At 59.3% G+C, this 25,498-nt stretch overlaps 3 protein-coding genes and 2 non-coding genes across 8 annotated transcripts; all 5 read right to left on the minus strand.

Annotated features, from left to right (window-relative positions):
• Positions 1-1,457: 1,457 nt before the first annotated feature.
• Positions 1,458-6,978, minus strand: CD68 (CD68 molecule). Of its 2 annotated transcripts, XM_077315538.1 has the most exons (6): positions 6,820-6,977; positions 5,096-5,661; positions 4,398-4,517; positions 3,284-3,356; positions 2,450-2,617; positions 1,458-1,792 (listed from the first exon to the last, which is right to left on the minus strand). In XM_077315538.1, the coding sequence occupies exons 1-6, from the start codon at positions 6,875-6,877 to the stop codon at positions 1,653-1,655; spliced, it is 1,125 nt and encodes a 374-aa protein (XP_077171653.1). In that variant the 5' UTR covers positions 6,878-6,977; the 3' UTR covers positions 1,458-1,652. The 2 variants fall into 2 exon arrangements, with proteins under 2 accessions (XP_077171653.1, XP_077171655.1); XM_077315540.1 differs by lacking the exon at positions 2,450-2,617 and having other exon boundaries at positions 6,820-6,978.
• A 1,060-nt stretch (positions 6,979-8,038) lies between these two features.
• On the minus strand, positions 8,039-14,336 carry EIF4A1 (eukaryotic translation initiation factor 4A1). 2 transcript variants are annotated; one of them, XM_077313826.1, is made up of 11 exons: positions 14,235-14,336; positions 13,228-13,276; positions 12,679-12,811; positions 12,120-12,259; positions 11,180-11,348; positions 10,350-10,459; positions 9,998-10,141; positions 9,675-9,812; positions 9,312-9,401; positions 8,913-8,992; positions 8,039-8,818 (listed from the first exon to the last, which is right to left on the minus strand). In XM_077313826.1, exons 1-11 carry the CDS (start codon positions 14,255-14,257, stop codon positions 8,674-8,676), a joined length of 1,221 nt encoding a protein of 406 aa, XP_077169941.1. In that variant the 5' UTR covers positions 14,258-14,336; the 3' UTR covers positions 8,039-8,673. The 2 variants fall into 2 exon arrangements, with proteins under 2 accessions (XP_077169941.1, XP_077169942.1); XM_077313827.1 differs by lacking the exon at positions 14,235-14,336 and adding an exon at positions 13,415-13,519.
• Positions 10,547-10,684, minus strand: LOC143826872 (small nucleolar RNA SNORD10). Its single transcript, XR_013227153.1, has one exon. It is a non-coding gene; the product is annotated as a small nucleolar RNA SNORD10 (small nucleolar RNA).
• On the minus strand, positions 11,483-11,616 carry LOC143826866 (small nucleolar RNA SNORA48). The gene has a single exon (XR_013227147.1). It is a non-coding gene; the product is annotated as a small nucleolar RNA SNORA48 (small nucleolar RNA).
• A 779-nt stretch (positions 14,337-15,115) lies between the features above and the next one.
• On the minus strand, positions 15,116-25,452 carry SENP3 (SUMO specific peptidase 3). Of its 2 annotated transcripts, none has more exons than XM_077315802.1 (11): positions 25,318-25,452; positions 23,642-24,624; positions 22,146-22,436; positions 21,228-21,339; positions 20,816-20,963; positions 20,021-20,068; positions 19,229-19,306; positions 18,763-18,900; positions 17,201-17,284; positions 16,582-16,632; positions 15,116-15,897 (listed from the first exon to the last, which is right to left on the minus strand). In XM_077315802.1, the coding sequence occupies exons 2-11, from the start codon at positions 24,609-24,611 to the stop codon at positions 15,787-15,789; spliced, it is 2,031 nt and encodes a 676-aa protein (XP_077171917.1). In that variant the 5' UTR covers positions 24,612-24,624; positions 25,318-25,452; the 3' UTR covers positions 15,116-15,786. The 2 variants fall into 2 exon arrangements, with proteins under 2 accessions (XP_077171917.1, XP_077171918.1); XM_077315803.1 differs by lacking the exon at positions 25,318-25,452 and adding an exon at positions 24,829-25,040.
• Between the last annotated feature and the right edge of the window lie 46 nt (positions 25,453-25,498).

Raw genomic sequence — 25,498 nt, forward strand, 5'->3', positions numbered from 1 at the left:
GGCCGAGAGTGTGCCCAGTAAAAGGCTTCTCCCTTCGAGCAAGAACTGCCCCATCCACATTTTCAGGTGCTTGCTCATGGGAGCCAGGATGACTGTCGGCTTGAACCCTGGAGCACGGGGAATGGCCCGGGCCTGTGTGCGGGTGCCAAGCACTGCTTTTGAGCCAAAATAGGCAGTGTCGGGGACAGAGGCCATCTTAGGGGAGGGAACATCTGGAGTTAGCAGAGGCCCTCCATCTGACCCAGGTGTGGCAATGGTGAATGGAAATAAAGGGCTTTATCCCCTTAAAAACAAGCTTAAAAATATGTGTGGGTCAGGCAGGATGTGGGGCTGAGGAGGCAGAAGGTAGAGTTGCAGGAAGACCCCATTCGCTGGGGCTTGGGGACATTTTGCTGCCGGCCCCAGCTATTCCCTTTCTATTTATAGTCCCCCTTTGTCATTTGTAGAATTCTTTAGTTCACAATCTGATGTAGTGTCCTAGTGATTGATCTGTGAGTTTCCTATTCAGATCTTCCCTTTGACAGACTAATTCAGTGGCCTTAAGCAAACTGCTCCTCCTCTCTCAACCTTGGCCCTTTACCCAGGCCTACCTTACAGGGCTGTTGTAAGGATTTCAAGAAAAGGCTATATGTGAAATGTCCTGGCCCCTGAAATAGGGGCATAAAAGCCAGCTGTTGTTATTCTGTTTATTTTCTGTTCCTTAGTTTGGGGGAGGGGGGAGAAGAAAGAATCCCTGAAGGTGACCTGCAGGAGAAAATACTCAAAGCCAAAGGTCATCTAATACAAAATACCTTTAAAACCATTAAAATAGTCAGGTGTGCTAATAAAGACAAGCAAGTAGGTTTCTTCCAAAATCCTCAAGTACTTGGGAACAAAATGTAACAAAGCTGCTATCGTCTAGCTACTGAATTTCTGCAATTTCTCTGGTGCCTCACCCTCCTGTGGCAGTGGAAGCCTAGCCCACGCCCTCTTTCTTTACTCCATTTGGTGGACGTGGCTGCCCTGTTTCAAGGCCTTCCCTGGGGTGGGGGCACAGCAACTTTTCCACACGGCTGGGGGCCGCTCTCTCCAAGCCCCGCACCAGAGCAGAACAGGCAAGCCCTAAGGAGATGACTGAGGAGGAAGACCAGAGGCATGCTCACACTGAAGCTGTCCTCAGGTTTCTTCAGCAGGGCTTACTTGCGGGTCAGTGTGCAAGGGTTCCTGTGTTCCTGCCCCCCTGTGCATTCTTACTTGGGAGTAAACACCAGTGGCCTCAGCAGGACAGACTTCTGTGTAACCACGCAACGGATCAGGCTGCCACGGTTGCCCCTTTTTGACCTGCTGGAAGAGTTAACTCCGTGGCAGTCCGATTGCCTGGATCCTGTCTGAATGGGGGGGGGGGGAGGGCTGGATCTCTCCCAATACACCCTATTGACCTCCCCTCTACCCTGAAAAAAAAACCAGACACATTCTGCTCCTTGTCCTCCTTCCGTTCTTTGAATCACCAGTCAAGAAATACAAAACGGGGTGGGCGTGGCGGTTGGGGTGCCGGAGCCGAGGAGATTCCCTGATGCCGTTCTCTGAGCCCCACGGCCGCAGGGGGATGCAGGGCCGGCTCTTTCCTCTGCCCGGGGAAGCGCCCTAGGTCGGGGTGTGCTGGCCAAGGCTCCCTAGAGGGTCTCGTAACCGACACGGCTCCGCCTGCGTCCCACCGCATAAGCCACGAGGACGATGAGGACGAGAGCAGCAATCACCACAAACACCAGGATGGGCACGAGGATCGAATAGTGCTGCGCCCCGCAGACTTCGGCTGGGGAAGGAAGGAAGGAAGGAAGGCATCAGGGGAGCAGAAGGCCAGCCGAGGGGGCCGAGGCTTCCCTCTGGAGAATGGCTGGCGTTTCAAAATGGCGGCCCTGGCAAAACCCTCCTCTGGGCATGAGGGTAAGAGAGTGGCAGCCCAGCCAGGGAGTGCCAGTGGAGGGGCGTGGGGTGAGTCTGCGGACTGAGGGAGGCTCCTGTGGAAGGGTCGAAGGTCAGGCCGGGCACAGGACGAGACTGGAGGAGGAGGCCACTGGGTGGGGGGCTGGAGGATTCACCTCGACCTCTTTGACAGTGGGGAGTATTTTCGATGGTGGGCTGTGTGTGGGAAGCGAGGGCAGGCGATGCATACCCCAGGTTTGCTGGGAGGGCTCTGCAGACATCCCCGAGGACGACATGAGCGATGGGTGAGCATCAGAACACCCTGGCCAGGAGGATGCCAGCTGGCCCCACCCCGCAAGATCAGCAGGACCTGGAGGGGAAACGGCTGGAGGTCCAGGGCCGCTCCCCCTCCGAGCACCTCTGCCCTGCCACTCCCCAGGAGGGGTGGGCACCAGTTGGCAGAGACTTGAGGGGCTCCCCCCTCGCTGTGCCAGAGGGGAAACCCACCCTTGTGAGCAGGGGTGTGCTGTGTCCGCGGCTGTCTTACCTTTCCCAAACTGTCCCCCTTGCAGCTCAAAGGCCTGGGCTTGCTCATTCAGGGCCAGAAGGTTAAAGCCGTCTGCGAGGGCCAGAGTGCGGTTTGGACACTGGTAACTGTGCCCGAGGGAGGCCTCGAACTCTAGGAGGGAGGGCGCCTCCGCGCTGAAGGTCGTCTCTGCATGGAGAAAGGCGGGCTCTGAGGCACGGCCACCCTCCGGCGGCTTCCCAGGCTCCCTCCCGGGTGGCTGCTGCGGGGCCCTTTCCCAGCACGTCTGCGGGTGAGTGGCCTGCCCAGTGCCGTCTACAGGCAGTGCTGAAGCCCAACAGGCGGGTTTTCAGGGGCCCCCCAGGGGCCTCCAGCACGTGGCCCTTGCGTTCTGCCTAGGGGAGGACGGTCCGGGGGGGCCACTGCTGGTGGCTGAATGCTGAGAGGCTGCAGGAGAAGGTCTTGTGGCACCCAAGGGCTCGCTTCCTCCTCCCTCCCTCCCTCCCTCCCTCGGGCTTCTCCCCGGCCTCAACCTCTGGTTGTTTCCAGTCTCAGAAAGTGGCTCGTGGGGTTCCGAGCAAAAGAGGCGGAAGATGTGGTGGGCCCTCCGGGGGAAGAGGCTGGCCACTGTGTGAGGCAGAGCGTCGGACTGAATCTGAAGAGCGCCTTCCCAAGGGAAGTCTCAGCGGTAGAAGCAGGCAGGTCCGTCCTGGAGCACCCTCCTTGCAGGAGACGGGACTGTTCTGCTCGAGCTCTCCGGGAGGGGCACAAGAGGGTGGTGGGCACTTTCCCAGGCCAGGCAACGGAAGACGGGGGGCCCTTTGACTCCCTCCCGCCCCCCCCAAAGCTCCTCACCTCTTGCCTGTGGAAACTGGAAGGTCAGTTTGGCCTGGACTCTGCTCAGGTAAGACGTCCCTTTGGTTTCGTTCTGTGGGCAAGAAATCGGGGTTCTCTCCTGAGGGACGTTAGCGTTTAGGGCTGGGGGCCGAGGAGGAGGAGGAGGAGGAGGAGAAGTGTGCTGGGCTGGCCCAGTCGCTCCCCGGGGGAAGGAGACCGGCCTGACATTCGGAGGGAGATGTGCAAGAAGCTGCCTCCTGCTGAACCAGCTCCTGGGCCCATCCAGGCCGGTCTTGTCTGCTCAGGCAGGCAGCAGCTCTCTCCCGAAGGTCTCTGGGGAAGACCCTCCATGTCTCCAGCTGCCTGGTCCATTTGACTGGAGGCGCTGGGAGCTTCGGAGAGCCAGAGCTCTTCCACCGGGTCACGGCCCTCTTCAGGGGGAATCTGACTCTCAAGCTACAGGGCAAAAAATGGTGGCAGAGAAACAGCAGCCCACCTGGGCAAAGCCGGTCCTGAGCCTGCAGGCACCGCTGGGGGGTGTGTGTGGAAGGAGGGCTGGCGGCCTCAGGGCCACCAAACCTCCTGGCTGCTGCCAGGGCCACCCTCCCAGCCCTGCCAAGGCCTCCACTGCAGGCTGACAGCCCCGTGAACACCTGGGTGGGACTCCCTGCCGCAAGGTGCAGCGATGTCCTGCAGGATGGGGCCACAAGGCTGCCTGGTGCAGCACCAGGCCCTCAGCATCCACGCTCTCCAGGGGCACCCGGCCCTTCGTAGCTGGGGGGTTGACCTTGGGGCCTCCTGCACACACACACACACACACACACACACACACACCCCTCCCTTCTGGGCAGAGGCTGTCGTGTGGCGTGCACCTGGAGCCTCACGCCTTGACAAGAATGTTGGTCTTCAAGGTGCCGCTGGACTCTCAACCTTGCCATAAGTCAGGCAGGCAAGAAACGGAAGTTGCTGGTCCCTGGCAGGCAGTGCCCTTTGCACCTCCCCGCAGGCGCCAGGAGCACGGGCACGGTCATGCACGGCACCGCCAGCAGAGAAGCTGAGCCAGCCTGCCGGGCCCTGGCTGTGGGGGGGGGGGGGTGTCTCCTTGGCTCTCTCCCTCCCTCCTTCCGGGTACCTTTCGGAAGAGGAAGATCAGGAAACCCTCTGGGAAGCGCAGCTCGAGAGAGGCGGCTGTGCTGGAGCAGGCCCCGGATGTGTTGGTGTTGCTTGGCTGCACCGCAAATGTCCCCCAGTGCTGGAGGAGGAGGAGGAGGAGGAGGAGGAGAGGTCAGAGCCCCCAGAAGCCACCCTGGGGGCTCCTTCCACAGGCAGGCAGGCAGGCAGGCAAGCAGGCCCTTCCCCAATCCACAGGCCGCTTTTGCTGGGCCTGCCTGCTCTAGCCCAGGCAGGGCTGGTTCCCGGCATGGGAGGGCCTTCCTCTGCCTCCCCCCGGACAGGTCGTTCCTTGGCCTGCCAGCCACCTGCCCTTCAGTGCAGAGAAACACACGGAGGTTTGGGGGGTGGAGTGGGGCGTCACCCTCCCAAGGGGAACTGCCCTCTGCATCCTGGAGGCCGGTGCCGGTGCCAGGAAATCGCCAGTCCCCCTTCCCCTTAGCACCCCCCCCTTGGTGCTGGATCTGCCTTTGGGAGGTGGCATGGGGGGTGGGGAGGAGAGTCCCAGGGGGGCAGGAGGCCTTGCTGGCAAGCCGGGCAGCTGACTCCGTCTGGGAGCCCAGGACATCCCAACCGCAGTGGCCGGCCACATTCCCCGCCTGCCCTCCCCCAGAGCCCTCTCGTGCTGGGCCGACCCCCCCCCCCCCGCCCAGTGCTTACCAGTTGCTGAGCCTTGTTGGTGTATCGCACTTGGATCTGGAGGCCTGCTAGCAGCCGTAGGCAGGTGCTGGACCCGTTCTGGACCATGTAATTGCCCACGGGCACCAGGGGTGTGTCAGTGGGCCACGGAGCTGTGGGGATGACGAAAGGCGTGGTGCGATTGGTGGGGTGAGGGGGCGTGGTGTGATTCATTGGAGCCACCGTGTGGAAGGGGGTGGTATGATTGGTGGGCTGGTAGGTGGTGTGGTTGGCCGGCATTGTGGTGTGGTTGGCCGGCATTGTGGTGTGGTTGGTCGGCATTGTGGTGTGGTTGGTCGGCATTGTGGTGTGGTTGGCCGGCATTGTGGTGTGGTTGGTCGGCATTGTGGTGTGGTTGGCCGGCAGCGTCGTGGGATGATGCGTGGTGTTTGGGTGGTGGGTGGTGGGCGGTGTCGTGGTCTTGGTGAAGGAGGGCAGCAGCGTGGCGGATCTCTTCCTCCAGGGGCAACGGAGGTCCGAGGGCTTTTCGCCCGAGCACAGCAAGTCCCCGGGAAGTGCTGGCCTCTGTGTTGCCACGTCGTCCGGAGCTGGAAGGAGAGCGAGGGAGAGGCTGTCAGCAGGCCTGGGGGGCCACCAAGGCAGGAAGGCTCTCCGCCAGCGGGCCTGGCCTCGCCCCGGGGAAAGCCGTGGGGTCCGCCTCCCGTCCAGTCCACTGCTGCGAGATCGAATCCAGCTGCTTTGGGGAGACCAGCTAGATGACCGAGGCAGATGACGGAGGCGGTCGATTCAGCGTGGCCCAAAGGAAATGCTGTTTCACACCACGAATGATTAAAATGTGGCATTTGTGGCCAGAGGAGGGGGGTGATGGCCACACACGGCTTTATAAGGGGATTATATTCACGGAGATCTTTCAGCGGCCCCTAGCCATGGTGACTGAAGGGAGCCTCCACGGTCAGAGGTAGTCACCCTCAGAGTCCCAGGGCCAGGAAGCCACAGTGTGTGTGTGTGTGTGTGTGTGTGTGTGTGTGTGTGTGTGGAGCCTCTGCCTTCGAGGCCTGTCTGTCTGGCCGTGTGTCACAGGATGAGTGGCCTGGGGGGCCATGGGCCTGATCCAGCACAGCCCTTCGCATGCGGAAGTCATAATTTCACAGCCTCCTCTGACTCTCCAAAGATCTTGCCGGTCTGGAATGTGTGAGCAGACTCATGTTCTTCCTCTCCTGCAGGCTGGCTGAGTTACACCCGGCAGTCCACCCCCCCCCCCAGGCTCTTACGAAAGGGGGTCTGAGAAGAGTACAGAAACAAGGAAGAATTTTATGGGATGTGAACCACCGTGAGCCAGCTTGCTGGGAGCAGCAGTATAGAAGTATAACTATAAATAAATAGAAGGTGCTTGGCCCAGTCAGTGGTGTATAAATATAATTATAAAATCAGAAGCTGCTTGGCCCAGTCGGTGGTATATAAATATAATTCTAACCAGAAGCTGCTTGGCCAGTGGGGCCGGAGGGGAGTCTGCAGCGCCTGACAACCTGCAACCCAGGAGATCTGTGAGCAGGGAGGATCACAACCTCTCACGGTGGGGGAAGCCCATCTCCTCCCCATGGCTCCAGTGGGCAAGAGAAATTGGGGTACCGCCTGGCTCAGATAATAACCCAGTCCCCCTCCCCTCCTCTGTGCTGCTGCTGCTGCAGAAGACCCCCCAGGCCTCCCCCCCTTCCCAGAAGGTCAATCTCTCCTGTCCAACCCACCTGCGAGGAGGCAGCTGCAGGCCACGCAAAGAGCCACGGCAAACCTCTGCAGGATCATCCTCTCTCCTCTTCCCCGTGAGCCTTGGCTGTCCTCTGCCTCCGCTTGGGAGCTCACGAATTGGGGAAGGAAGTGACACGGCCAGCCTGACCAGCAAGTGACTCAGTGGGAGGGAGCGTTGCCCAACATTCGGAGCCACGGGACCATGGCGGGGAGGGACCGGCTCCACAGGAGGCTGCTTGGCAGGACATCTTTCGGGGCACTTGGGCTGGGGGGCAGGACGCTGGCAGACACAACACCCACACTTTGGAAGGCAGGTGACCGCTGGCCAGAGAATAAGCCACACGTGGCAGGAGCAACGATCACACTCCGGTGGCTGTTGCTCGGACCATCAGGGCCATGCTGAGGAGGGGAAATGAAAGCTCTCTGGGACGGACCCGGGACTGGCTCACAGTCAGCAGTTTCTCCTTCCTCCTCACATGATGGGGAGAGCCACTGAAGCAGTGTGTGTGTATGGGGGGGGGGGGGCTGCACCTGTGGCAGACAGCCTCATCTGCCATTCCCCCTGGCCTGAAAAGAGCAGCATACTTATTATTTATATTCCACTGCTCACAGCCTAGAGGAAGGCTGTCCCCATCTTCAGCCTGATGGGAATCTGCACAGCAGGCCCTCTTCAGGGGCACTGATCTTGGCCGTCTGCAGAGCATCTGGAGGATGGCCACTCTCTGACCACAACAGCTGAAACTCTCAAATGGAATTCTCATGCTTGAGGCAAACATTGACTTCCAGTATTTAGGCCTATGTAGTCAACTCCCTCAGGGAAGGAGAGCTCTTCCTCAAGGGCCACCCTGAGCTCACTGGCCAGGGAAGACAACCCCCCCCCCAAACACCACCTTGCAGAGCAGGCCAGAAACAGGGCCCAGCACCAGCCGGGGAGAGGCAACACAAAGGACAGAGGGGCTGGGCATGGGCATCTTCCACTCTCTGCCCTCCTCACAACCCTCCCTCTGCCAGTTGGTCAGGCTGCACGGGGGTGTGGGGTTCCCGCCTGGGTCTCCTGTGTCCCATTTGTGTGCAGGCAGGTCCCCCCCGCTCTGAACTTGGCCGAGATTCCAAGCAGCCAGGCCACCCCCTCCCCTCCCCTGATCCAGCATCAGGGCCAGCCTGGGCTCTCTGCTGCATTACTCTGCCTTTCAACAAAAGCCACCCGAAGCCAATGAGTTTCTCAAGATCACCTTTATTTTGGTCACTGTAACTTTCCTTTTGAATAAATAATAGCTATACAAAAAAGTAAGGTTGCACGCACTAATTTTTTGCCATATGAAAAAGTTTTCAATTTTTTTTTAAAAAAAGCATGGTGGTGGGAAAAGTCTAGTTTTCATATGGAGAAAGGATCTTGGCAACTTGTTTGAACCACTGATTTTAGGCAGGGAGAGAAGAAAACCATGACTCTGAGTGAGGTAGGTTTTAGATTCTCAAGCTTTTTTTCCATTTAGCACCACGATTCCGGCAAAGGTCGATTCCAAAGACTACAAAATCTCTCTTGTTGTCGGGGGCAGGGCAGCCCAGCCAAGGGGAGAAGAGAGCCGAAGCCGCTTCCCCTGCCTGGCCTCCGAGGAGGGCCGCTGGGCTCCCCGTTGGGGGGCGGCTGGGCAACTGAACTACAAGATGAAGTCACGAGGGAGAGAGAGGGGCAGAGGAGGACAGAAAAGCGCCAGGAAAAACACTAAAAAGGTTTCATTTTTGCCTCCAAAAAAGTGACATTTATTCAAAAGGCAAGAAAACTCAAAAGTAGAAATGGGGGGGAATCCTGTGCCCAAGGGGGGGTGAACACAGCGGGGCCCCCCCGAGGCAGCTCAGATGAGGTCGGCCACATTCAGGGGCATCTCCTCGATGGAGGTGTTGTAGAATGTTTCGATATCGCGAAGGGTGCGCTTGTCTTCTTCCGTCACCATGTTGATGGCCACGCCTTTCCTGCCAAAGCGCCCCCCTCGGCCAATCCTGGGGAGGGAGGGAAGGAAGAAGTGAAGCAGCTAGGAGGAGGGGGGCCCTGTAGGGTGTGTGTGTGTGTGTGTGGGGGGGGTTTCTTGCTCACCTGTGGATATAGTTCTCCCGGTTGGTGGGCAGGTCATAGTTGATGACCAGGGACACCTGCTGCACATCAATGCCACGGGCCTGGGGATAAAGACATGGCATTAGCGACACCCACCATCCCCCCCCCCCGTGGCTGGGATCGAGGGGCAGCATGCGCCACGCTTCAGGGCAGGTATGTGGGAGCAGCCACCAAGCGGCAGGGCACCACGCTGGCCCCAGCCTTAAGAAGAGCAGCCGCCTCCACTGCTGTGCCAAGGAGCTGCAATCTGCCAACAGAACAGCACTGAGTAGGCAGAGAGGGAATCTCCTTGGAGGTCTCCGAGGGCAGTCCCCCCACTATCCCTGCATGCAGGAGGGGGTCCCAGACAGCCCCCCTCCCGCATCTGAGTTGCAGACTCACCAGCAAGTCTGTGGTGATCAAAACACGGCTGGAGCCGGAGCGGAACTCCCGCATGATCACGTCTCTCTCCTTTTGGTCCATGTCTCCATGCTGCCAGAGGGAAGCAGAAATGGTCGTTGGCCCACAGCTTCCTTCAGCGACAACATAGCCCCCCCCCCAATCCCTCTTGTAGCCCCTCAAAACTGCTCTCCCCTCTTCAAGGTTCTGAGGCAGAATCGGCAAGAGAACATCCTGAGAGCAGCCTTATTGGAATGCTCCCTCCCAGATCGCCCCCAGCTGGCAGGAAAGCAGCCCTCCCTCCCCCTCCCTCCGTGGCAGCCATGGCCCACAACGCGGCTGCAATGCCCGGGCCCTGCCACTCACCATGGCGGACACGGTGAAGTCCCTCGCGTGCATCTTCTCGGTGAGCCAGTCCACCTTCCTCCGGGTGTTGATAAAGATGACGGCCTGCGTGATGGTGAGGGTCTCGTACAGGTCGCACAGCGTGTCCAGCTTCCATTCCTGGCCCGGGGAAAGAGAGCAGGCTTCAGAGGAGCAGCCCTCCCTGCTCGGCCCAGCGGCCCATTGGAGAGGAGCCGCCGGGGATCCTGGCTCCAGACTCACTTGGCCGAGTCCTTGCCGCCCTGTGCAGCGGGAAGCGGCCAGGTAACTGCCTCCTTTTGGCGTTGCTTCTGGGAGGCACTGACCTCTCTCTCCACGTTGATGTAGAACTGCCTGATGCCCTCCAAGGTCAGCTCCTCCTTCTTGACCAGGATGCGGATCGGGTCCCTCATAAACTTCTTGGTGACCTCCAGGACGTCCATGGGCATGGTGGCAGACAGCAGGACCACCTGGGAGGAGGGCAAGGCACCACGGTTCGTCCAAACAGAAGCCCCCGGCCACGACACGGCGGTGGCTCCAGTCCGTGCCTCTCACGGAAGGGTCCAGCACTCCCCCCCCCAATATCCCTCTCCTACTGGGGGCAGGCAGAGGAGAGCTCTTGCTTTGGATCAGCCTGTTGCCCATGCCCCGAAAGCCCCCTGCGCCATCCCTCCCTACCTGTGTGTTCCCACTCAGTTTCTGGAATATGTCGTAGATCTGGTCCTTGAAGCCCCGGCTCAACATTTCGTCCGCCTCATCCAGCACAAACATCTTGATGAACTTTGGCGCTGTAGGGACAAAGAGATAGAGCGGATCCTTGAAGAAAAGGCGGGCAGGAAGGTGCCGGTTGCTGCTGGAGAATCGGGCCTGCTGCTGTCCTCAGAAACCTTCTTGGCTATGATCACGGTGCCCCGATGTCCCGCAACCTCTTCCCAGCACGGCAGAACGCTGGCCGGGAGGGAAACGGGATTTGTGGGTTCAGATGACACGCATGGGGTGAATCATCACCGGACAGCAGGGGAGGCGCCCAATTCCTCCAAACACCAGGTCTCTTGGGGTGCACAAAATGTGCAACATGCCTCAACCGTGCAGGGTTTCAGCAAGGGGGCACTGGAGGTGGGGCATGCTCGGCACACACTGAACGGGAACGTTTTGACGAGTTCCAAATACTCTCCCCTCCACTGCCCCGAGTAGCTGCACAGGGGACTGCCTGCTTTTTGACCACGCTGCCCCCGGAACGGTTGAACAGAATAGCGACTGCAGCAGCTAGCTAGACACTTCAGTCTCTCGAGATACGCATAGCTGCTTTAGCGGCATCTCGTCAGCCCAAACGGCCAAGTACTTCCACCGCTCGCTAGCCAAAACCTTCACAATACCTGGGGAGCGCCATCCTGCCCGACCCGCTTCTCTGCAGCCCAAAAGGCTAGAAAAGCAAAAGTCAGTCGTGGCACGTCTCCAGCAGGGTGCTGCTCAGAGGCCCTCGGCCAGGGGCAGCACCGGATACTTACACAGGTACCTCCTGTTCAGCATGTCAAAGACCCTGCCGGGAGTCCCAACGATGATATGGGGGGCTTCCATCTGAAGCTTCTGGACTTCAGCACGAACATTCGTCCCTCCTATGCAGGCGTGGCACGAGGCCCCCATGTAGTCACCCAAGGCCATCACCACCTTCTGGATCTAGGGCAGGTGGAAGACAGACAAGGGCCATGAGGGCAGCCTGGCAGAGCAGCTTGGAGGCCTCCCAGGAAGCCCTGAGACAAGCAAGTGTTGGTTCCCCCCCATCCCTCCCTCCAGAAGCCCAGGCAGAGAGCCCTTGTCCCCCCAGCATGAACCAGCCACCGCCACAGGGGCTGCACTGGGATGAATAAGGAGAGTTGCTCTGCCCCTGCTAGATTTCAGAGGGACACCACTGCAAAGGTGCCTCTTTGCCCAGTTAGCAGGGGCGGACAGATGGGCCAGAAGACAGAGGGCCCCTCACTAGCTGTCTTCTAACAGCCACTGGGCAGATCCTTATTCTGGATGATTGAGGCTGATCTGCCCTGAGCAGAATGGGACTAGATGGCCTGCAGGGCCCCTTCCTACTCTAAGGATTCTTTTTTAAGGTTTCAGAAAAAAAGGGAAGAAAAATGTACAGCTATCTCCTGAAAAGGAACACAGAAACAGGCCTTCTTTCCCAACCCCCTACATGAACACTCTATGCCCAAGGGACCAAGGCCAGGCCCTCCAGGCAAAGCAAATCCAATGGAAGACAAGGGGAGGAACTCAGAGAGCCCCCAAGTCAGCGAGATGAGCCTCATTTGAACAGATCGCTGGTCCACCAAAGCCAGTCCCCCCTTCTGACTGGCAGCAGCTCTACTGGGCAAAGAAAGGTCTTTCACATCACCCCTTGCCTAATCCTTGACTGGAGAGGCTGGCCCTGCCTGCAACAGCCCCCCCCCCCGCACTCACCTGCTGAGCCAGCTCCCTTGTGGGGGCCAGAACAAGTGCCTGGGTGGCCTTTAGGTCCAGCTCAATCTGCTGCAGGATGGAGATAGCAAAAGTGGCGGTTTTCCCAGTTCCAGACTGGGCTTGGGCAATCACGTCATAACCTGGAAGGGAGAAAAGAACGGGTCAAGACAGGATGACTGGAGCCCATTGCCCTGCAGGAATTGGGCACAGCCGACAGCCAAGAGGCAATGCCTGCTTCAAAGGGGCCGCTGGGCCAAACACGCAAAGACTGGAAGCGATGGGGGTGCCGGGACAGCTGCAGTCAAGACCTCCAACACGGGGACAAGTGCATCTTGGGGCAGGGAAAGACCTCCCCTGCTCCCCACAGGGAGCCAGCAGCAGTCAGAGCAGCTCGTTCTGGGCAAGCCGGTCTATGGCCCTGGTGTCCTGGTTCTCCTGTGCACCTTCAAAACTAAATGGCCACTTGATAGTCTCCTTCAGGCCTTGGGGAGGTCAAAAGCTCCTTCTGCTTCCCCCACTGCAAAGAAGGGGTTGAGGAGGGGGGGGGGCTTTTTCTCACCCTTGATACAAGGGAGAATGGCTCGCTGCTGAATGGCGGAGGGCTTCTCAAAACCATAAGCATAGATCCCTCGCAGAAGAGACTCTGACAAGTTCATATCATCAAAACTGTCCACAATCTCATTCCAGTTGCTCTGTGGAGAAAAGAGAAAGGAGGGGGGGGCTGAGACCCAGTCTGGCTGCACCCCTTGGAACCCCCCCCAGTGGCCCATTTTGCCTCCAGAGCCATGTGAATCATTTGGGATTCTACCCTAAGGCAGGCGGGGAAAGGAACCTGCTGCTCCGTCCTGGATCAGACCCCCCACCCGCCCAGCCCCCCCCCTCTGCCCTGAGGCTTCCTGAACACAAAGCGGGGGCGGGGGGGTGTTACAGGCCCACGCAGACAAGCAGGGCAGGCCGTGGCTCAGTGTGCAGCACAAGGGAGGTTTGCCAGGTTCAAGAATCACACAGAATGCTTCTCTGCGTGGCCCCCCTGCCAGACGGGGCGGGGAAAGTGCCCCAGAGGGCCATTGAGGCCCGTTTCTCGCCCCCCCTCCCGGCCCCCCCGCACCTCAATGACGCCATCGGGGTCCATGCCTTCGGGGCCATTGTCTCTAGATCTGCGGAGGGAAGCAAGACACGCGGGGTCAGTCGGGGCTCAAGCGGCGTCCAGCGTCCCGTCCCCCCCCCCGCGGCCGGAGGAAGATGGCGCCGCCTCGAGATGGGGCTTGGCCTGACCGCTCCCCCCCCCCGCCTACCTCGCAGGGGTGGTTTGGAGGGCAAGGGGAAGGGCGGGAGAGGACAGACGCGCAGCCCCTCCCTCCCCCTCCCGGCTTCCTTTTAGGGACGCGGAGCTCCGCCCCTCCTCTCCTTGGGCCGCAGGCCCGTGACGTCACGGCCGCCGAGTTCCCGGATGCGGAGCGGCAGGACAATGGGCGAAGAGGAAAATGGACGCGCCCGAGGGGGGGGGGGAGAAGGATCCCCCGAAATGTCCTCGGTGGACTCGCCCACGAGGCTCCGCAGCGCCCCCCGCGGAAAGCGCCACTCTCCCAATGCGGCGGGGGGGAGGGAAAATCGGAAGAGACCATTCCGGGGGGGAAACGAACTTCGGCAGCCCAAAATGGCTGAATCACCGGGTGGGGGGGGGAGAGCGGGGCGTCAAGGGCGGATGGGGCCCCCGGGCGCTGGAAACGCGTCCTCCGCGGCAGCCGCTCCCCCCAGCCCGGAATGGCGCCTCCGCAGGCAGCCGGAGGGGGCGGTTAGTCACCCGGCAGGGCGCGCCTGCCCCCCCCGGAAAATAATGGTATCAGCCGCGCGGAACGCCAGCCGCAGGAAGGACGCGACCAATGCGAGGAAATGGGGGGGGGAAAGGGCCTCGAGGCGGCCGCCACGTGGGAGGAGAGCGGCCGCGGGAGGCCTCTCGGGGGGGGAAGGGGGGCCGCTCTCTCTCCCTCCCTCGGAGGGCGCCCCCTCACCCCCCCCGATAGTCGCGTCCGCCGCAAGAAAAAAGGGGGGGAACGAAGGGCCGGGCGCGCGCCGCTCGCCCCCGCGACGCCTCCCTTCGACGCTGCGACTCACCGGCTCTCTTGACTCGCAGACATTCTGGGTGGAAAGTCTTGGCCCCGCCCGCCTCGCGCCACCTTATAACCGCCCTCCAGCGCCCGCCCACTGGCGCCGCGCTCATTGGCCGCCGACCCTGATCCCGCCTCCCCCATCCGCGCTTGCGATTGGCGCGCCGACCCATCTTCTCCCGCCCGCCACCCCACCCTCGGCGGACCGGCTTCTCGCCTATTGGCCCGCCCTTCGCGTCACGGTGACGCCACCCGCACGGACGGCGGTGATTCGTCCGGGGCGCCTCCCGGTTGGACGGGCGGAAGGCGTGACGCAAGGCCGCAAGAACGCCAAGGGAGGAACGGCAGGGCGCCGGCTCCGGATTGGCTGGCAGGCCGATCAATCCAGTCAGGGCCCCTAGAGGACGGGCGAGGAAAGGCCCACGTGGTGGGGCCTCCATTGTGGGGGGAGGGGGATCAGCGCGCGGGGCCGCCATGAAGGCCCGTTCACACGCACACGCGGGCAGTTCGCGCCAGGTCACGGCCGCCCGCGCCGAGGGTCCAGCGAGGCCCAAGCAGCCCCCCGGCCGCCCGCCTTGCGGGGTAGGCCCAGCGAAACCCCCCTCCCGCCCAGGGCGGCGCCGACGCAGCACGGAGCCCCCCCCCCCCGCCTGAGCTCGGCCTCCCCGCAGCGCTGCGGCAGCCAGCCCCCCCCCCCACGCCCCGATGGCCGCCCGGACACACGCGCCGCCGCAAGCAGGCAGGCCCCGCGGCCCCCCGCCCCCTCCCGAGGGCCAGGATCGCAGCCCCCCCCCCCCTCCTCTCGCGGGCCCGACTGCAGCGTTCCGTCCCCGTCTGCGCCGCGCCGGCCAGGAGGGCCCGGGGAAAGTCCACCACCACCGACTGGCGTCTTTCTCCAAAGAATGCTTTTTATTACCCACAATGGCAGCCATCGTATAAAAAATGCTTGTTTCAGTTCTCGGCCCCAGTGTATAAACCGGTCCCCTCCCGCCACCCCCCCCCCGCCCGCCCTCCCCGCTTCTCCATCTCCCGGCCTGGGGGGGGAGGGGAGGGGGGAGAAACCCACACAGTATTCACTAACACGAGTACCCAACAAAGGCAAGGAAGTCGGGGGAGAAAGGGGGACGGCTGCCGCCTGCCCCTCCTCCCGGTCCCCCATTCAGGGCTCTGATCAACTCTCTTCCCTTTGCGGCAGAGGACTTCCAGAGGGCGGGGGTCAGCATACGTCTAGCCACCCCCGGGCCCTCCCCAAAAGAACCAACTCAAAGAAACTCCACCTTAGGATAGGTTTAAATATGAAAAAGAAGGGGAGGGGGGAAAGACCAGGAAGAGAAAAAGATAAAGGGGGGTAAACTTGGGTTAAAAACACATCCCCCCCCCCTAACAGGAGTCCACTTATCAAACCTCGAGAGTTCCAGTCACCCCAAAGTCCCCTTGTGTCTAAAGCCCAGGCATCCACCTCCACCTGGCCAGGTGAGGCAGAGCTTCAGGGGCCGCTCCCAGCTCTCCAGGGGAGGGGGAAGGGGCCGTGTGTGGGGCCAAGTGGACGCAGGCCCTCTTCACACGCTCAGCTTGCAGTGACACATCTCCTTGTACATCAGGCGGCGGAGCTTCGGCATGTCTTGCTGCGTGAACGTGAAGGGGAGTCCCAGGGCCAGGTATTTGGAATACTGCAAACGAAGGGGAGAGAGGAAGGACGTGAGCCTCGCAGCAGAGCAATCTCCCAGGAGCCCGGGAGAAGAGGCAAGGGAAATTAATAGGACCAGGAAATGGATGGATGGAGGAGCTCTCACTGTTTCAGTGCTTCAACCAGACCACAAAGAGCTGGCTGCGCAGGGTGAGGGGTCTGGAACACACTGGCCCTCCAGCAGTGGGGGCTCGCTGCCAAATACGCCCCCGAGACACAAGAAGAGCCCTCTTTCCACTTCTCTTCACCTCCGGGGGGGGGGGGAGGAGGGCATGTCTCTTGTCATGCTGCTGAGATTTGGCATGGGAAGAGAAGCTCTCTGCCTGGCTGTTGTGAGCCTTTGCTATGACACCAAGGCGGGGGGGGGGGGGCGGGGAGCCCAACTAAAGGCTGTGAAGCCCTGGGAGGGGGGCAGCCCTTAGGAAAGCTTCCTCAGGAGACACTTGATCCCTAGAAAAGAGCAGGAGTCCAGGAGCGCTCCCAACATTTGTGGCAGGGGATGAGCTTTTGTGAGGCGCTGCTTTCAGGGCCCTGCCTGAGAACTTCTACAGAAGAGGAGAGAGACTGTTTGGCCCAGCCCTCGAGGTTATTCCCCCCCCCTAAGCAGCTTTAATGTTCGCTTTCTGGGCGTAAGGGGTGGAGAGCAAGCTGCTCCTGAACACCTCACCTGCAAGACGAAAGCACCACAATCACTGTCGTTGTTCTGCCTGGCAATGTTCTGCGGAGGAAACGAGAGAGAGAAATCACCCAAATGCTGCCAGCTCCCCAGCCACGGGGCAGGCCAGACCAGAGCCTGGCTCCTGGGCGCCTGGCTCCAGCTCTCCTTAGAAACCACGGCCGCAGGCCCTTGGGCCTGCCCCCGGCAGCTCACTAAAAACAGCAAAACGGCAACAAAAGATGATAGCAGATCAGTAAGTTAAGACTGGGTCCCTAAAAGCAGCCACAGCGCTGAAAGTGCACAAAACAGAGGAGTCGTTTTCAGATTAGGAGCAGACCATACACCAGCAGGGAAGGTGGAATCCTTGAGTTAAAAGTCCGGGTAAAGAGCAATATTTTGCCTGAGTCCCCAGTCCCTTTCTTGAAGCCTGCTGTTATCAGGAATGTGCTGCAGAACCTGGAAGGCCCTGGGCAGACCTGAGGAGGTTCAAGTTCACTTCAAGCCCAAACAACAGCCCCTCCGCTCCTGCCCAAGGGACCCCCAGTCTCTCTCAGGGCAGACTGGAGTCCTTCTGCAGAGAAAGATACCAGAACAGATCTCCCCACCGCCCCACCAGGAGGATACCCACCATTTGGAAAATCCCTTTCCATCCATCTCGGAAGTCCGGCCGGTTCTTCTTGTCTGCTTCAGCCTGCAGGTACCTGCAGATGTGCTGGGGGAGGAGGGGAGGCAAGGGACAGGCATCACCAGCCAAGCCCGGCCGGAGCACCGAAGCCAAGCTGCCGGCCTCTCGCCCCTTCTCTGCCGGGCATGCCGAGTCAGAGGCCTAGAGGCTGCCAGGGACAGCATCGTGCAACCAAGTGCGAGGTCCGAATTCTGGGGTCACAATGGGCTGCAAACCGGATCTCAGTTTGCCGCAGTTTGGATGTCCAAGGCAGCCTGGATTGGAGCCAGCTGCCAGGCCTTGTGGTGAGTGCACCTCTCCGTGCAGCAGGACGTGATCTTTAGGAGGCAGCTGAAGAGAACCATCTTACCGAGAATCATCATAAGGGAAGCCCACAGAGTCACCCTGAAGCACCCCTGACCCTCCAGCTGCTGCCTGAAGGCCGCCACAAGACCGCCTCCCCAGGCAGCCCTTCCTACCCACCCGCCATTTGAACTCCTTGTCCCCTGCTGCTGGCAGGAACAGCTCCCTGCCCTCCTGAACGGAACTCTCAAGAGTTCTGGGAAATTCTGGTTCCATGCCCTTTTGCGTACTTTATTTTAAAGATTTATTTCATTTCATTTATTTCATTTTTATACCGCCCTCTGAGCAAGGCTTCATTTATAGCACAAGCTGCCTTGAGTGCAGTAAAGGAAAGGAGCAGGTAACAGATGTTTTAAATTAAGAGAAATAAATGCCTGTACCCAGTCCCAGGCACACAACCTGCACAGCTGTTCTTGGAGCGCCCTACGAAACACCTCTCTCGAAGCACTCATGAGAGCCTCAGAAGAGCCCTGCTGGGTCAGGCCACGGAGGGTCCATCTAGTCCAGCCTCCCGTCTCACTCAGGGGCCAGCTAGTTCCTCCGGAGGGTCAATAGCAGGGCTAAGGCCATCCCTTCCTTTTGCTTCCTGGCACTGGGGTGCAGAGGTGTACTGCATTTGAACATCGAGGTTCCCTTTGGTCCCCATGGCTAGAGGCTACTGACAGACCGCTCCCCGTGAATCTGTCCCGTCCCTTTTTAAAACCCGCCTACGTCTGCGGCCGGAGGTGGCAACCCTTCTTCATGCAGTGATTAAAAGGCTTCCTTTTGTCTGTTCTGACTCTACTGCCCATCAGTGTTATGGGATGCCCTCGAGGGAGAGGAAAGGTCCTGCTCATTCTCTACCCCATGCATAATTCCTCCATCATGTCCCCCTCATCTCAAGTGAGGTCCCAGACTCCTTCCTTCCTTCCTTCCTTCCTCCCTCCCTCCCTCCCTCCCTCCCAGGAGAAGGCCAATGCCTCTTCTCCCAGCCAGAACAGAAGCTTGCTAGGAACTTGCATCCTTTGCCTTCGCTTCTCAGAGGCGGCTGCCAAGGAGTCCCCAAGGAGCCCCTCTGTCATCAAGGCCATACGCCGGGCCTTCTGGGCGGGGCATTTTAGACGGCAGCCACAGCAGGCAAGCATGAAAGCGCAGCGAGGGGGGGGGCGCCCCGTCCCCTTTACCTTAGGACACCGCCGGTTGAGGGTGCGCTGGGAGTCCAGGTACGTGATCTTCTTCTTCTTCACCTCCACGCAGATCAAAGACCAGTGAACCTCCAGGTGGATAGGGATGAGAAGCAGCTCCTTGTTAAAGATATCCACCTGCAGCGGGGGTGGGGGGGGGGGATGATGCAGGCTGAGCAGCCTATCTCGGGAGGATGAGGAACCTAAACCCAGCCTAAGCCCAGAGACTGAGGGGGAGCCAGGAAGGTGGAGGTGCCACCCCCCTCACCCCGGGCACGAGAGGCTCTCTACACCAATGCTCAGAATGTTTGGGGGTCATAATTCAGAGGGGCTGGACTGGGCAGAAGCCTGGCATCTCCCCACACTTTGTTTACTGCTAAGGACCCCTCCCAGCAAGTCCTCCCGAGTTCCCAGGCTAACCACAGACCCCAACTCATCCCAAGAGGGACTTTTGGCCAGAACTCACGTTTTTGGTCCAGCGTTTAACTCCCTCGTACCCCTTGGTTCGTAGCTTATCGTAGAAAAAACTGTTGAAGAAATGAACCTGAGAAGAGGGAGGGGGGAAATGAGCAGCTTTGACTTGGCCGAGGGAGGCTGCCCTGCTTGGTCCGGGAGGCAGAGGGGGAGGTCAAATGAGCCCCATGGTTGACGGGCAGGGGAGAGGCTAGCTACGGCCGATAGTGCCAGAAGGTGACCAAGGATAGTGGCAGAATGCACCCCTCCCCCCAACCCCTGATCTAGGGCTACTTGGGGCAGGGGTCACCAAGTGGGTAGGGCCCTTGGCCACTTTTAGAGTGGAATCTACCAGAGGTCTGGGGCCCATAATAAAACGATGGCCATCCCAAAAGGCAACAGGGGAGAAGGGAGAACAAAAAAAAAAACCCAGCCTGGAATACAGGTGAGAACCAAAGAGGTCGAGGGACACAAAAGTATCCCAAGATACCTTTAATTAACCATTCTTCTTCTGTGTCCCTCAGCCTCTTTGGCTCTAGACAATCACAAAAGGCAGCACGCCCCCCCCCCCCCATGGCGCCCTCCTCCTCCTCCAGACTTATGTCCTGCTCCTTGATGGTGGAAGACAATCAGGACAAGCCATGTGCTTTGGGGAGAAGCAAACACCTGGCAGGAAACCTCTTGGGAGGCACTGCAAAGGAGGGGACGCTTTCCTGTTTGGGGCCTACCGAAACCTCCCAGCCTTTTCGATCCTTGCCACCCGTCACCCACCTCTTGGGCCAAGCACTCCCCACCAGCAGCTCACCTTCTCTGGCACTGTGTCCATGACAAGGTCCCCATACATGTTCATGACCTGCCAGAGGGGAGGAAATGAGGCGGCTGCATTAGGTTTCCGTTCACAAGAATCTCAGGCACCCCCCGGCCAAAATGGCCACGCTGAGCCTCGGCAGGCATTTTAGCAAGGGAAGAAGCCCCTCCAGAGGCCAGCAGATGAGCAACTGACCCATCCTGCAGTAGGCAGATGGTCCCGGGGAGCCCAGAACAGCAGGGCGTTCCTCCGCTAATCACCCATTGCACAGAGCAGCGGGCAGGGACACCAAGGCACCCCAAGTTACAGCAACGGTACCAGGGTTCCCAGGCAAGAGACGCTCATAGGTGGCAGGCCACTGCCAGCCTCTGTCACAGCTCTGGATTTCCTTGCTGGTCCCCCCTCCAAGGACTAACTGGGGCTGGTCCTGCTTAGAGATTGGGCTAGCCGGGGCCATCCAGGTCATGGCAAATACATTTGTGCATGCATATATGTACATGTACACACACACACACACATACATAGAACAGAAGTATATGCTTATGCTGAAAGGGCGTGGCTCTCCACTGCAATCACACAGGAGATGATCGCTTTGGGGGACTGCCCACGTTACGGTTCCAGCTCTCGGTTCCTCCGCCTGAACATGGCACAGCCCTGCCCCCACCCGCGTCCCCACTGGCTCTGCCATACCCTATGCCTGCCTCACCCCCGCACTCCTATGTGCCCGCCCAGCCACCTTGTTCCCTCGCTGCTTAAAGCCTCCTTCCGCCCCTCCCTGCTTGCTCGCTGTACCTGGTCGTTGAGCCAGTTTGGCCCGTACAGGGTCTGCAGATCATCCATCGAGAGGACGTGGCGCTTGTAGACTACCCGGAAGGTCCGCACCACGGCGCTGCCCGGCATCCGCTGATAGGACTGGATCAGCTGGTGGACCATGGCTTTCCTGTGGAGGGGGGGACCGGTGACCACCTCAAAGCCCCAGTCCTTACACCCTTCCCTGAGCCTTGCTGCACCAGAGAGGAAAGCCACCCTTCCCCTCAGGGACGCCGTCCCCAATCCTCCCAATGGCTGCCACTCACCACAGATACCGCCCCACCCTCAGTCCCCAAGCCCAGGCGATCGGAGGTGGGAGCAGCCTGGCCGGCCCCGGGGATGCAGCAGCAGATATGACACACAGGGTGGCTCCTGTCCCCACAAGGAGTCCCACCTCTGGGGTGTGCAGAACTCCTGCTGAAAGATGTCCTCTAGCTTCTCCACCACTTCATCTGTACTGATGGGAATGAGGCTGCCGTACGTCTGCACAAATTCATCCAGGATGTCTGGGTGGAAGGAGAGGAGAAGAAAACTGAGGCCACACGGATCTCTCCGTCGGGTTAGTCTAAACGGGGTGGGGTTGAGCAAAGAGATGCGAGAAAGAGGCACCGTGCAGTCCGGACGCTGTGGGCCAGTCTGCCGGGCAAGGAGACCACGCCTAGGGGCTGCAGAAGGGAGAGTGGAGGGCACGCAACTCGCCTGTAACTCAACTCCCAAATTGATCCTTCCTGTAGAAGAGCCTTTCTCACCATTGGGATACCCCTGGAACATTCTTCAGGTGGGACCCTCCCCTTCCCACCCTCTCCAGCCCCTCTCATGGGCCCTTTTGGGAGAGGGGAGGGGGTTGACGTGACCATATATGGCCATATATCACCCAATAAATGCTTAACAAATTAGAAATATGTATTAAAAATAATTAACTCCTACCCACTTGGGGAAACCCTTCTAGGAGCATCAGGAAACCCCAGTTAAGAAAGCCTGCTCCAGAAAAAGTAAATCTGCCTTTTTCTTGGATTTCCCAGCTAGGAAGAGGACCACTGACCCCAAGGCCATGGAGTCACCTCCTCAAACCTAACCAACACTTTCTAGGCGATGTTTGCAGCACCACGTGAAATTGACTCTCTGATCCCATAAAAGATCCTGTGGTTGAGATTTCAGATGCCTTTTCTCCCCGTGAGACAGCTGGGGAACAGGATAGACTGAGACCGACCTCTGGAGAAGCCCCCCCTCCTCCCCAGATGCCTGGGTTCCTCAGGTGCACATGCCACCAACACCCCCCCAAAAATTTTTTTTTTAAAAATCACCGCCTTACTTTGCACGCAAGTGAGGTGCTCCTCCCTCAGCGGGCTGTGCTGGGCTGCCTTTTCATCCAGCTGCTCAGGACCTCCCTCCATGGGCAGCTCTGCCTGCTGGTTCTCTGCTTCTAGCCTAAGGCCAGAGGGGTCCTTGTCTCGGGGGCCGTGGAAGAGCTCCTCAGCCATGTGGCCCCCGATGCTACAGACATTGCTGATGAGGATGGTAGCATCCGTGACGCCAGGGAGGGAGCACGTGTCGCCGTCGGGAGTGAGGGAAGCAAAGCCGTTGGGAAGGGCATCCAGGGGGCCTATAGGGAGAGAGGCGGGGGTGTCAGGAGACAGAGGACCCGACAACCAGCAGGCCAAAGTTTGACCCACAAAGTTTAATTCTGGGTAGAAGCTATTGTCCACTCCCAGAATTAAACTTTGTTGGTCTGAAAGTTGCCCCTGGACTCTCAGTTTGTTCTGCCGCTTCAAACCAACACAGTGACCCATCTGAAACCCACATTCATTAGCTGCGTATAATAATTCAAGCAAGGATCACTGCAAAGATTAGGAGGACAAGGGCCATGTTTTTCTTTTACTTGTCTGTTGAATATATTACGAAATGTAGAATACATTTTGAATAATTATATTAATGGTTTTGTATAACCCCCCTTCCTTTTCTGAATCCTTTGTTTCTCTCTCTCTCTCTCTGTGTGTATATGTATATATGTGTATATATATATATATATATATATATATATATATATATATATATATATATATATATATATATATATATATATATATATATATATATATATATACACATTGTTTTTTTCAAAATAAAAAAAAACATTTCATTCCAAAACAAAACAATCATTCGCTGCCTTTCTTCCTTACAGAACTCAAAGTGGCTTACAACATAGATCAAAATCACATAAAATTACATACCACCAAAATTTAAAATCACAATATTGGATGGCTTTAACCAAACGCAGCCCTAAATAAGGCCTCCTAAATAACAAAAGGGAAGGCCCAAGCACTGGGGCCTGGTTATTCTGGGGAGGTTGTTCTCTAATTGTGGGGCTGCCACTGAAAAGTCGCTTTCTCTTGTAACCCACCAGAGCAGGTTGGAAGCCAGTGTAAAAGGTGCAGTATTGGGGTCACGTGCTTCCAGTAGCTGGCCCTAACATACTCTTCAAGGGTAGTCCCAAGCAGAGCAAACTATAACAATCCAGTCTACTGGATGCTTCTCCAAATCTGCCTGAAGCAGCTCACCGCCCTAAAACAAAAGAGACCACACCAGAAAACCAAGTCAATTGGAAAAGCCCCCCTGCAGCGTTGCAAGCCAGGTTTCCCTGTGAACTCTTGGCAGCACTGGGCTACGCCCCACACACTCGAAACCTCTCCCCACCTCTGAAGGGGCGCAGACAGGCTAAAAGCCAGGCTTCCTGAGCGGCATTAAGTGTTGCCTCTGTACTCTCACGCAGGGCATTAGATTTCAGGGCGATCATCGTTTCAAGTTTACCTTCATCTTCATCTAGGCTGTGTTCTGCCTCTCTCAGCCTCCTCGTCCGGGGGGAAGCCTGGGCCCCTCCAGCACCATACTTGAGCAGGGCCGCTGCTTCTTCATCGATCTCCATAGCTCCGGGGTCTTTGTCAAAGCTGACCCCCTGTAGCTCCACATACTGGGGGTAGGGGGATGCTTCATCTATCAGGGCTCCCAGCAAGCTGAGACGGGACGCTTGAGGTGAGGTTGCGGAGGCGGGAAAGGCCCCACTCAATTCATAGTCCAGGTGGGGTTCAGAGGGGCCAGGCCGACGCTTGGCTGCCCCTGCCGGACAATCCCCCATCCCCAGGAGGCAGTTTTTCTTGTAAAGGGGAAGGTGGTCGTCGTCGGGCTGGGAGCCCGGGGAGAGGGAGAGGGATGAACGGCCGCGCTTTGCCGCTCCTCGCCGGCGTCCTTTGGAGGCCATCTTGCCCCACAGCTTCCACTGGAAAGCCAGGGAGGAGCTCTTTGAGTACAGCAGCATGCGGAAGGCCCGCAGGGCCCGCTGACGCCTGCGGCGGAAACAGCGGCGCCTGGGTTTCCCCGGCAGCTGCGGGCGCCCTCTGGGGTTGGAGCCGGTCCCTACTTCAAATGGCCAGGCTCTGCCCCCACTCCTTGCAATTTTTCCCTGGGAAGATTTGCTCCTGGAGGGGTCAGATGTGCCTCCTGCAACCCCCCAACTGGACATGCTGGGGAGATCCCACTTCCCTCCTCCTCCTTCTTCATCATCCTCTTCCTCTTCTTCACTGCCAGAGGACTGGGGGTCGAAGCCCGGAGGCTGCTCCTTGCCGTACGCCAGGTGCCGACCGCCTTCAAAGCCACCTCCGTGCTTAGGCTGTTGTTCGCCCCGCTCCCGGGAAGACCTGCACAGCTTGCCTTGAGGCCCCGAGGGACCACGGAGGCCGTGGGAGGGCCCCCAATACTTCTTGTCTTGAATGTTTTCCTTCATGGTTCCAATGTGCCTATAAAAGGGGGGGGGAGAAATATTTTGGTTTAAACACCAGGGATTATGAAGAAGGGCTTCTTGATCCCAGAAAACAAGTGAGAGACCATTAATGGGGATTAATGTCATCACTGCGTGGCCTATTCTGCCACAGCTCTTTGGGCTACCTCCCACCCTGCTTTCCAGTAGGCTGCCCAGCCCTCTCCAGCACGCAACCACCTACGTTTCATGCCGCAACTAGCCAAAGGCAACCTCACCACGTCCCTGGCCTTCCTAGTCCAAGACCCAACCGAGGGGGAGTGAGGAATGCCCAAGGGAAGCCAGGGGCACCTCCACCGTGACAGCAACAGGCCCATCCAGCCCAGCCTCCCGCCTCCTCCCTTGGAGGACCCACAGCTCCTCTGGGGGGTGAATCCGAGGGCAGGGAGGCCTTCCCCTGGGCTGGGCCGGGCTGCTGCGGAGGGTGGAGGTTCCCTTCGGGCCCCCTGACCAGTGGCCACAGGCGGTGCATCCCCACGCCCCCTGGGCGCTCTCCCCTCGCGCGCCCCCTGCAAGGCAGGCCGGCCGGGAGGCTTGTCCCCGCCCCCCGGGAAGGGAGCGCCACGTGAGCCCGCGCGGGAGGGGGCGTGGCCAGGAGCGGGGCATCCCGGGAGAGGCGGCGGCGGCCGAGGGGCCCGGCGAGGGGAGGGGCTCTCCGCGGCGCGCGGCTCACCGTGTCCGGCAGCGAGGCGGGGGGGGGCGGGAGGGGCCTGTCGCTCCGGCTCCCAGAAGCGCCGCCGCCGCCGCCGCCTCCTTCCCTCAGGAGCCGCCGCCGCCGCCACCGGCGCCGCCCAAAGGCGTCATCAACCGGCGTCGAGAGGAGGAGGCGGGGCCATCGGTGGCCCAGGAGGAAG

This window comes from Paroedura picta, chromosome 16 (genome assembly GCF_049243985.1).
Source record: "Paroedura picta isolate Pp20150507F chromosome 16, Ppicta_v3.0, whole genome shotgun sequence".
NCBI classification, from domain to species: domain Eukaryota; kingdom Metazoa; phylum Chordata; class Lepidosauria; order Squamata; family Gekkonidae; genus Paroedura; species Paroedura picta.

Coding starts and splice junctions, on each gene's coding strand:
- CD68 (XM_077315538.1), bottom strand. CDS start 6,877: ATGATCCTGCAGAGGTTTGCCGTGGCTCTTTGCGTGGCCTGCAGCTGC. Junction 4,518..5,095: donor CCAACAAGGCTCAGCAACTG/GTAAGCACTGGG, acceptor CTCCTCCTCCAG/CACTGGGGGACATTTGCGGT. Junction 2,618..3,283: donor CCAGTTTCCACAGGCAAGAG/GTGAGGAGCTTT, acceptor TTCTCCATGCAG/AGACGACCTTCAGCGCGGAG.
- EIF4A1 (XM_077313826.1), bottom strand. CDS start 14,257: ATGTCTGCGAGTCAAGAGAGCCG. Junction 12,812..13,227: donor ACCCCGATGGCGTCATTGAG/GTGCGGGGGGGC, acceptor TTTTCTCCACAG/AGCAACTGGAATGAGATTGT. Junction 12,260..12,678: donor CATTCTCCCTTGTATCAAGG/GTGAGAAAAAGC, acceptor TCTCCCTTCCAG/GTTATGACGTGATTGCCCAA.
- SENP3 (XM_077315802.1), bottom strand. CDS start 24,611: ATGAAGGAAAACATTCAAGACAAGAAGTATTGGGGGCCCTCCCACGGC. Junction 18,901..19,228: donor TTAAACGCTGGACCAAAAAC/GTGAGTTCTGGC, acceptor CCCCCGCTGCAG/GTGGATATCTTTAACAAGGA. Junction 16,633..17,200: donor GGAAAGGGATTTTCCAAATG/GTGGGTATCCTC, acceptor TTTCCTCCGCAG/AACATTGCCAGGCAGAACAA.